Genomic DNA, 11,316 nt, shown 5'->3' with positions numbered 1-11,316 from the left:
GGCACGTCGTAGTCACTCACTGCCTGGCGTACCAGCCTGACAAACGAAAGGCGGCTTGCTTCGGTAGAGGAATACCTACAAGATATATTCTCATCGATACGGAAAATTTATTAAACTCGCATATATTGGATGTCATAAAGAGTGTTCGTTGTTTAATGGTTCTGTGAAGTGATAGTAGAGCGGTTTCTTTGATTTATCATGTGATAATTGAATAGACTGTTGTTCGCGAACAGAACATTCAGTAATTCGACTCATTCTCTACAAATTGGGCATACAGTTAGTTATGAGAGTTTAGTTTTCACAGTGTGTAGCATTGATTGATTTAATCTATTTCTCCTCACTCGTGGCTGAGGTATTCACAAAGATGGGTGCCTCACATCATGAAGTAAGTTTATTCAATATAAAAATAGTTGACCATATGATAAATTAAGTTATATAAAATGTTAGTGATTGCAAACGTGGCACGAATCATTCCTTCTGAACACTTTTACGCTCCAATTTCACATCCCAACTTCGCGAAACCGGTCATCTATCCAATGATTGAAAACTGGTTGCATGTTCAGCAATTGGCAAAACTGGTATATATGATAATGCCCCGGTGTTGCGGTAACAACAAAAGCAACTTCGAAAAAGAGAATGCTCGGCAAGACAATCGAGCCGGCACATGCGGAAGTGCACACAGTACACACCTATTGGGCAAATAAATTAAGCATATGATTGGTATATAAACCTATACACAACATTAGTTGCGCTAGCTTTGCCAACATTTTCAAGGTCATAGCAAATAAAGAAAACATTTACCCACATTCGCTTTTTCTTTCGTTACAGCAAGAACTGTCGCTTTACGATCGTTCTTTACTGCCAGATTTGGATTTCTCGCACTCGCCAGCGAAATTCAGTCCACCCATCTCAGCCGCCAATCCCGGTGAACCATGGATGAAGGTACGTCCCTTGCAAAGTGGAGACTTTCATCGCGGATTTCTGCAGATCCTATCGCAGCTGACCTCGGTGGGCGATGTGTCACTGGCACAATTTTTAAGTGAGTTTCATGCCTTAGTTAGATGATTTCAAGCTGAACATTGCATTAGGTAACATTGATCGATTCTCTAAATCATCAAATTAGTACATTCAATTTATGCGTTACCGACCCTTGTTGGTCATTTGCGCTAGTTGTAAACATCTAGCATTATATTCATCATATGTTTCGATAGATAGTCTGAAAATATAAGTTTTGTCAATAATGGCTGGAGGCGAGACTACAAAAGAACACATTGGGTATATTAAGCTTTTTAAATAAAAGTCGCTCAAATATTATGTTGCCAACATAACACTTTTTTCTACATAATCATACTTTTTTAAGCTTAATACATTTTTCAAATGTTTTTATAACTATCGAAAGGATACTTTCTTCACTTTTTTAAACGTGTTCATTACGCTACATGAATTTTCAAAGAATTTTCTTAAAAAAATCTATGCGAATTGGAATAATTGCATAATTTCAAGGTACAGTACCAGCAAATGTATTTTATAAACAAATTGGTACACTCGTCTTCTCAGAGACACGACTTGCAGACAACACTAGCGCCCTTGCGTCAAAAAAGGCAGCAAATGTATTCTAAAAACATTACGAGGCATGCCTTAAAGCTTTATCAAACGAGTGAAACCAAACTTGTTTTAAAAATTATTATCATGGGTGTCTACAAATTTTGTCACAATGCCTAACTTTTTTCTCCCGATTAATTTTTTTTAGTCTTGTTTAATAATTACTATTCACACAATCCTGGGAAGTAATCAAACACTTGCTGCCGACCTTTTCTGACGCAATATGGTGTTACATTCTTGTACGCTATGGAAAAGTGAAAAGTGAACTTTATTGTGAATGTAATATATTTGGTAGCTATCATCTTGATTATTTTTACTCGCAGAAAAATTTCAATGTGCTGTAATTTTTCAGGATTTCAGGATTCAGGATTGCAGGATCAAAATTTCAGATTTTAGCTGCTAGTTAATGAACTATTCAAAGTTTATCGGTATAGTTTGGGCTGGAGAGGAGATATGAAGTTTGAGCCATTCTTGTAAATAGTTTCTTATTTGGCTTCCCCTTTTCAAACTGTCATTTCTTGAAGTACAATGAACCGAATAAACTGTAATTCCTTTGAAATGCTTCGACTAAAATTGGTTCACGTCAAATACAAGCTACGGTACACTAGGCGACGTGGGAAAGGGGGGTAAATGAGATCATTGGCTTGTATGAATAAATTTTATTAATTTTGTGTAATTTTCCACTAGAATGTGAAAGTTTGTGTAGAATCTAAGGCATAACATTTTGGAATAAATTTCAGTAAAAAAGCGGATTTAGTAGTTACAAAATTATCATTATGGAATCTTGAATTTGTCTATAGAAATGAGGAGCGCGAGACGTTTCTCCGAAGGTCATTCACTGAATGGATCATTCCGCCGAATAGGTCATTTCGCCGAAGAGCAAGCTCAGTAGATTTTGAAATCAGTCTCGAAATAAGATGTAATGCTTTCTTCTTTTGAACACGAACAGTTCTTTTGAGTTATACTTATTTCAGAAAATTACAAATAATAGATATTTTTGATTTATAGGAATCCTTCCTTCTTTTGCACATGAGCAGTTCTTTCGAGTTGTACTGATATCAGAATTTTTTCAATAATCAATATTTTTGATTTATAGGAATGCTTTCTTCTTTTGAACATGAGCAGTTCATTTGAGTTGTACTGATTTCATTATTTTCCAAATAAACAAATTCTTTAACGAAATGCTTTCTTCTCTTGAACATGAGCATTTCTTTCGAATTGTACTGATTTCAGAAATTTCTAAATAATCAATATTTTTTGATTTATAGGAACGCTTTAAACATTTAAACATGAGCATTTCTTTCGAGCTGCTTTACATGGGAATATCTATCATTTAAATGCGTTCGAAATTCATCTTAATTGTAAATTGAATCATGATTAAAATTCGGCAAAATGACCCATTCGTTGAAATGTTCTTGGGCGAAACGTCCTTCGGCGAAATGAGAAAGACCCAGAAATAAGGCAACAAAACCAATTTTGCAGAAATGTTTTTATGGCAATCAGAGTAATTAGTTCAATCTATTTCTAATGGGAATCTGCGTTATGGTGAGGTTTTAAATATAATAATAATAAATCCCTCTTACCCATGGTAGGATGGACACATAAAGATGGTTGAGCACTTAGAATGTCGTAAATTCATTCAAAACTAACATTTTGTCAGATTAAGTGATACTGAAGACTTAAGCATCCAATCAATGTAACAAAACGCCTAAATGTATACTATCTTCTAATTTTGCATTGAAATGGTGCATTACCTATTTAAACATTAATTCTTAAAATTTTTGTTTTAATTTCTCACGGTAAAACTTATGTTTACAGGTATCTAATGTGATTGAGAAATGCTGATGGTCATCCTGAAAAGTTACAGCTTTGATTTTTTCCGGAGAGAGAAAAAATCACGATGGTATATACTTTTGCCAAAAATATACTGAATCTCGGCATTTTTTTATTTTGATTGCTTGGGTTAAAGAAAAAGAAGAACAAAATATTACATTGTGAAAAGAAGTTGCAAAATAAGAAACACTGCAAAAGGATTATTATTCTGTACATTTATTAAAAGCCATAAACCATAACCATAAAAGTACATCACAGGAAGTGTTGATAATTTTTTTGCCGGTAGTGCCCATTTGTTCATTTTTAAAACAAACTGAATAAAAAAGTCAAAGAATAGCTTGTTAGACGGCGAACATGCTACTCTGTATACTGTGAACGTTTTACAGAGAAGCACGAACGCCTGCAGTTCATCTGGTCCTGGTCTGACGATCACGTTATTCCAAATAACGTGGCACTTTCGTTCCTCGACCTCCTTACATCCTCCTTTCGCACTAAGTGATCTAGAACTTGTTCCATTATTCCACGATGTTTTCGTTTTTTTCATATGATTTCATATGGCTTGCCAAGGGCGTAGCAAACCCTTACGAATTAATTTCTTAATTATATATTATATTACATCTTATTATATGATTAATCGACTGCTTTCAGGGCAACACTGTATCTTGCACTTATGCCATAGTAGCCTAAATTTGATGCACTATTTTTCGCGTCAATCCTGTTTCTTTTGCATATCGTCAACGTACATATGGTTCATAGATTTTTAAAGATTTTTTTAAACAAGTTGCATTAAATACGGTTACAATTAGAAACCACACGATCAAAACTACTAGAGGCAAAACAAAAATCACGTTAAACAAAAATGTCAGAAGAACTTCATCTTCCTGGAACTTTTTGAACAATGATTTTTAAATTTATTAATTAATTAGATAAAAACTCTTTATTATTAGAACTATTTTGCAAATTGCAACTCCCACAATTTATCTTAAGCCTTTTTTAAGATGTTCAATTTATATTTATTACAAAATAACTTACATATTTTTTTATTGCTTTAATTCATTTTTTTTATCCATGTGAGAGATTTTGAATGTATTTCCCTAGATTCTCAATTCTTTTTTCAAGCTCAACGAAATTTTGAGCTCGTTTGAATATCCCATTTGCACCAATGACTTTCGTCCCAACATAGTGTTGTCTTTTAAATACAGTATACTTAACTAATGATATTTAGCGAGTCAACTAACCTCACTTGTGGCTCAGAATAGATCTCAATATCGAATGATCGAATAGAAACATCGCCAATGTTAGACAAAAATATGATTCCAACCACGTAGGCGACCGATCTTAAATTTTACCTAAGCTACACGGACAGAAAATTGTTTGCATTGAACCAAACAAAACTTTAGTTGTATTTAAACAAACAATTCCGGTTGAAATTATATTGCATTTTATTGTTTCGATAAAAATTCAAATAAATTGAAAATAAGATTCTTTTTGTTTTAATAAGCCACTTTTCAATTGCAACTATTGTAAAAATAACAATATTCTATTATTAAGCCAACAATAATTAATTTTAATTTAGTATTTATTTGCTGTGTCCATTCCCCGGGCCATGAATACAAAAATTACTACCCGGACAAAAATGTAAATACCAAAAATTTTCTCATTTGATTAAGTATTGTTTTAAATTGTGAATTTCGGGAAATAAGTACGAGATTTCCGTAAATCTTGAGACTTGAGGTAAGCAAGTAAGTTGCAGTTCGAGCTGCAATTGCTAAATATAATCAATTTTAAGTTTTTTTTTCCTTGATTTTTTTCCGTCGATCTTGTTTTTCGTACTGAGTACCAATGCTCCCGACGCCAGGAAGGCAGCTCCCACACCTGGACCCTACATATCGACCCATCAACTCATGAACCGGTGACCAACGGCTTTACTTCCCTTCCAAAGGAAGGCGTGATCAGTGATTTTATGCCTCAGAAATTCAATTGCAATTCTGTTTGTTGCAAAAAGAAAACAAAACAAAAAAAAATCGACATTATTTTTGAATCAATAAACATATTGTTATTTCTACTGCGTGAATTGTTAGCCTTCATAAAATAAATTTGATTGAATCAACAAGAAATCTCTTTTAAAAACAAACATATTTTTCTTATTGACCCAGCTGCCAAATTTGACAGCTTACGTCAAAACCATGAAAGCTCTTGTAAATTCGAAAAGATTTTCTTTTTGATTTAACAATCTATGGGTTTTAAGGGACAACAATACTGGATTGTTGAAACAATAATGATTTCTTTTTGCAGCCAAAACAAAATGAAATTCTTATTGCATTTACGTCAAATATTATTACGTTTAAAATATTTTTTTCTGCGTGTAAGCTTAGCTAACAATCTAATTTATATTTCTGAATGACTTTTTTCTTCAGACCGATTTGCTCAAATGCGTGCAAGTGGAGATTACTATGTTACGGTAATAGTGGACACTCGCTACGATAAAATCATCGGCAGCGCAACACTAGTGCTCGAGCACAAATTCATTCACGGATGTTCCGTTCGTGGACGATTGGAAGATGTTGTCGTGGATGACACGTATCGTGGCAAGCAACTCGGTAAATTGTAGGTATCATCAATCGAAGTACTCAAAACGTGTCTTTAATACCGATTTTTTTTTAATTCACAGGATTGTGGTCACCGTGTCACTACTCGCGCAACGACTCGGATGCTACAAAATGTCATTGGACTGCAAGGATAAGCTTATCCCATTCTACAAATCGATCGGTTACGTACTGGAACCAGGCAATGCCAATACAATGAACATCCGCTACGAGCAGAGTAATGCCATCGCGGCCAATCGTACTGCTGCTAATGAGCCACCGGAAATAATTGATCCATCCTGACAATTAGCCGCCAGTGCTGCTATTAAAAAATCCAAGCTGTAGTTCATTGCTTTCAAGAAAATCAGACAGAAAGCCATCACCATTTCTGTTAATGTTATGCTCTGTTTAATTTGGCTAAACATCTCCTAATTTATTACAAGAGCATACTGATTTACAAAGCACCTTGTATAGCTTGTTCAGGGATCTTTCAATCCCGCAAGCCGTACAGACGACACACAGCAATGGAAATCGAGTTTTTTTTTTAGATAATTGGATTTCAATTGGATTTTTACCACAGCAGTATCTGGCACATAATTGGCACATTTTTATATATATATATTTTTTTATTAAGATCAGTTTATTATGCTTAAATTATTCTTCGTATTTCTTTTCGGTGGCTGTGCTTCCATATTGCAATTATTGGGCTTCAAAATGTACATGTCAAGTGAACTATTAGGAAAAACTAATCGTTTAACGATTTATCTGCAGAGATATTTGAAATATAAACTTACAGTGCTGTTTATAACCTCGCACTGATGAATAAGTGCAAAAACGATCGGTTTCTTGCACTTATACTTCTGCGTGCATATTGTTTGCAGTTTGTATGTGCATGGACATTTAGATGACAAACGTGAAAGAAGTTTATTAAAACATGATAAACTAATGATGCTGGTTGTAAACTGAACTGAAGTTTTCGATATCCAAATAATAATAATATCTTTTTATTCGTTGCTTATCACAGACCTTACAATTCGTGTTCACATCTTCGCTCTTACAACGTGACCCGCCCGTTTTTCCCTTCCAGCCTTAGGGGTGATGCACATATTATGTTAAGCTCTAAGGGGAGGTTTATGTTGTTGTGACAAGCAATGCATTAGGAATAGGAAAAAAAAACTTCACGAAAGGGGGAAGGGGGATTAATTTTTCCATCATTTAGCGTCCCTTAGGGTCTTTCCTAAGAGCCTTCGTCCCTTAGGGTCATCTTCAAGACGGAAGCGTCGAAATACGCGGAAGTCTTGAAGAAAATGAGAACGGACGAGCGTCTTGCGGGGATGGGCAGCAACGTGAGGAGCATCAGGCGCACTCATACAGGCGAGCTGCTCCTGGTGCTCAAGCGTGGTGCTAATGACCAGGGACCAACCTACCAGAAACTGTCAAAGGAGGTCGTTGGTAATGGGGTGCAGGTGAAGTCGCTAGGCTCGACGATCACCATCCAGGTCAAGGACCTGGACGAAGTGACGGAGGCGACCGAGATAGTCACGGCGATCCGGGAACTGAATCTCGGGAGGAACGCCGTGTCGCTCTTCGAGCGGCTAAGGCAGCCCTCAATAAAGAGATCGCCAGACGCAAGCGCGTGTGCTTTGACAGCCTATGCCAAAGCGCCAACACGAACCCATGGGGGGATGCCTACAAAGTGGTCATGGCAAAGACCCGCGGCGTGACGGCACCCCCGGAGAGATCACTAGCGGTACTGGCTCCGATCGTTGGGTTCCTGTTCCCGCGTAGGGACGTAGACTCCTGGCCGCGGATCAGGGAGAAGTGTCTAGAGTGACGAACGGTGAACTTGGCAGTATTGCCAAGTCGCTGGTGGTGGGCAAGGCCCTGGGCCCAGATGGGATCCCGGTTGTGGCTCTGAGGGCAGCCGTTGCGGAAAATCCAGACATGTTCCGTTCTGTTTTTCAGACCTGTCCGGACGTAGGCATCTTCCCAGATGCGTGGAAGCGGCAGAAGCTGGTGCTGCTCCCGAAGCCAGGAAAACCCCCTGGGGACCCGTCAGCATACAGACCCATCTGTTTGCTGGACACCACTGGGAAACTGCTTGAGAGGGTCATCCTCAACAGATTGTCGGCCTACACCGAAGGTGTAGACGGCCTGTCAAGCAGCCAGTATGGGTTCCGTAAGGGCAGATCCACGGTGGATGCCATCCGCGACGTCATCCAAACGGCAGAGGTGGTCCATCGGAAACGAAGGGGCATTCGTTACTGCGCGGTGCTAACCTTAGATGGGAAGAACGCGTTCAACAGCGCGTGCTGTGGGGCGATAGCCCGCTCGCTACACCAGCTCCAAATTCCCGGAGGGCTGTATAAGATTCTGGAAAGCTACTTCCAGAATCGTGTGTTGACGTACGACACAGAAGATGGCGAAAAATGCGTTAGAGTCACCGCAGGAGTGCCACAAGGCGCCATCCTGGGCCCGGTGTTATGGAACGTCATGTACGATGGACTATTGAGGATAAAATTCCCGGTAGGCGTGAAAATTGTAAGTTTTGCCGACGATGTCACGCTGGTAGTCTGCGGCTCACTGCGTCAGGCTTGTGGAGGAATGGATGAGAACCAGGAAACTGGAGCTCGCCCATCACAAGACGGAAGTGGTCGTAGTCAACAATCACATGTCAGTACAGTACATGCGACGTTGACAGTCGGCGGAAGCACAATTAGGTCTGTGCGCTCCCTGAATCTCTTGGGGGTTATGCTCGATGATAAGCTCAGCTTCGGCTGCCACGTCGAGTACGCCTGCAAGAGAGCGTCTATGGCTGTGGGGACATTATCAATGGGCACCTCTCTGCACCATTTCCGATCCAACGTTCGGTTCGCCAAGGAGACCCTCTCTCAATGCATCTTTTTGTTCTCTATCTGCACCCACTTTTACGGCGGTTAGAACAAGTGTGTGGAGCAGATCTAATCGTCGCTTACGCAGATGACATCAGTGCCATCGTCACCAGCGTCGGTAAACTCGACGCGATGAAAGATTTGTTCAGGCGATTTGAGCAAGTAGCAGGAGCACTGTTGAATGAAGATAAAACAACGGCAATCGACGTTGGCCTCATTAACAGCCCTTTGACGGTACCGTGGCTTCGAACAGAAAATACCATCAAAAATCTTGGAGTGATCTTCGCCAACTCGGTGCGATTGATGGTCACACTAAACTGGGACAAGCTCGTGACTAACTTTGCCCGGCAAGTGTGGCTAAACTCACTGCGCAGCATCAAAAGGTAACGCTGCTCAACACCTTCTTATCATCAAAAATATGGTATATAGCTGCAAATCTTCACCCAAAAGCAGTCCACGTGGCAAAACTGACAGCCACAATGCGGAATTACCTTTTCCGTGGAGCATGTGCGACCATTCCGATGCAGCAGCTAGCACGCAGTAGAGAAAACGGCGGGCTTAATCTGCATCTACCAGCGATGAAGTGTAAGGCGTTGTTAATAAACCGCCACTTACACGAGATCGAATCCCTTCCTTACTATAGCTCCTACCTAACCCAGATAAATCCTCCCTAAGCAAATTCCATTTCAGACCTTCCATGCTTAAAGCTAATCCTTAATAATGTCCAAAATTTCCCCTTCCAAATCCAACAACACCCTTCCGCCGATCTCATCCATCGATTCTTCATAGATCGTACAGACAGACCAAAAGTGGAAACAACAAACCCTACAATCAACTGGACCCGTGTATGGAAGAATATAGCCGTGCGTGATTTATTACCTTTGCAGCGCAGTGTGTTGTACTTTTGGGTTAACCAAAAAATCTCGCATCGTCGGCTGATGAATGTAATGAGGTGAACGGATGGAGAACAATGTACTTTTTGTAATGTGATGGTTGAAACAATTCAACACAAGTTTTTCGGCTGCCCTAGAGTACAGGCTGCATACGATCTACTTCAACAAAAGCTGCTGGTGGTGACTGGCAGTCGACGCTCTCTCCATTTCGATAATCTCCTCTGGCCCTCACTGGAGAGACTGCCAGTGAATAGAAGAACACTGATACTGAAGATTCTTTTTATTTATATCACCTTTATTGATAATTGTAATGGTAGGATAGATATTGATGCACTGAAATTTAATTTTGAAGTCGAGGTTTAAAGAATTATGTAAGTAATTTTAATGAAACAATCAACAACAAATAAACGTACTAAAACAAAAAAAAAAAAAAAAAAAAAAAAATGTCAAACAGCTCGGCAGTGAATGCCAGTAAGCGGCTCCTTGCTGGGGTCGTAGTACTGCGGTACTGGATATTGACTGCCACAGGCAGAAATTACAGAGCACACACAGGCTAATGTGCTTGAGGGTGGCCAGTGCATACCGCACTATCTCGAGAGAGGCCGTCTGTGTCATAGCAGGAATGATGCCAATCAGCCTTATCATTAAGGAGGATGTGGTGTGCTATGACGTGAGGACCGTTCGAGGGGTGCGCAACAACGCGCGAGTTGTGTCGACCGCGAGATGGCAATCGGAGTGGGAAAACTCCACAAAGGGGAGGTGGACTTACCGCTTGATACCTTCCCTAATAAAAATTGTATGGTTAATTTGCTTAACGACGTGTTCTGGGTATCATCCAAACCATTTGTGGAATAGTTCAATGATTTGGGTTATCGTTCGTTTATGGTTATTTTTTATTAGGGTTCCGTATCAAGCTGGGTCAACAGGCGCCATGGGGAAGTCAACTTCCACCTGACACAGTTCCTGTCAGGCCATGGCTGCTTTAGGAGCTACCTGTATAGGTTCGGACATGCAAGTACTCCCTTCTGCCCCACGTGTGCTGGTGTCGAGGAGACCGCCGAACACGTTGTGTTCACCTGTCCACGTTTCGAGCCAGTATCGAGCGCTATGCTAGCGATATGCGGAGTGGATACCAGTCCGGATAACATCGTTCCTAGGATGTGTGGTACCACCGAGAACTGGAGCGCGGTGGTGACTGCGGTCACCCACATAGTTTCGGTATTACAACGACAGTGGCGAGCCGAGCAGCAGTTGCCTACTGCCCGACTAGATCGTTAGAGTAGCGCTACAGCGGCCCCTCCCACGAAGTAATGCCTTCGGGCGGTACCGGGGAGGTCAAGGGCCAAGCGCACAGGGTAAGGTTTAGTGGGTCGGGAGTGAAATTCTACCATCCCCACACCCTGAGTTCCTTCTCAGGTGTCTGTGAGCAGATTCCCCCCCGTATAAAAAAAAGGGTCTTTCTAGATACTGGGTTCGCCATAGATCTAGGTCAACTCGTGGTTCATTCTTTTC

General features: G+C 40.2%; 1 protein-coding gene across 1 annotated transcript; it reads left to right on the top strand.

Moving 5' to 3' along the window:
* On the top strand, positions 1–6,364 carry Gnpnat (glucosamine 6-phosphate N-acetyltransferase). Its single transcript, XM_065230029.1, has 4 exons — positions 1–385; positions 829–1,039; positions 5,853–6,042; positions 6,107–6,364. Exons 1-4 carry the CDS (start codon positions 365–367, stop codon positions 6,321–6,323), a joined length of 639 nt encoding a protein of 212 aa, XP_065086101.1. The 5' UTR covers positions 1–364; the 3' UTR covers positions 6,324–6,364.
* Positions 6,365–11,316: the final 4,952 nt, after the last annotated feature.

The sequence above is a fragment of the Ochlerotatus camptorhynchus genome, unplaced genomic scaffold (genome assembly GCF_037179485.1).
Source record: "Ochlerotatus camptorhynchus isolate MF236.1 unplaced genomic scaffold, CSIRO-AGI_Acam_v1.1 ptg000326l, whole genome shotgun sequence".
In the NCBI taxonomy this organism is placed as follows: Eukaryota; Metazoa; Arthropoda; class Insecta; order Diptera; family Culicidae; genus Ochlerotatus; species Ochlerotatus camptorhynchus.
Note: the sequence above shows the minus strand (reverse complement) of the source record. Positions and strands in the feature narration are given on the sequence as shown.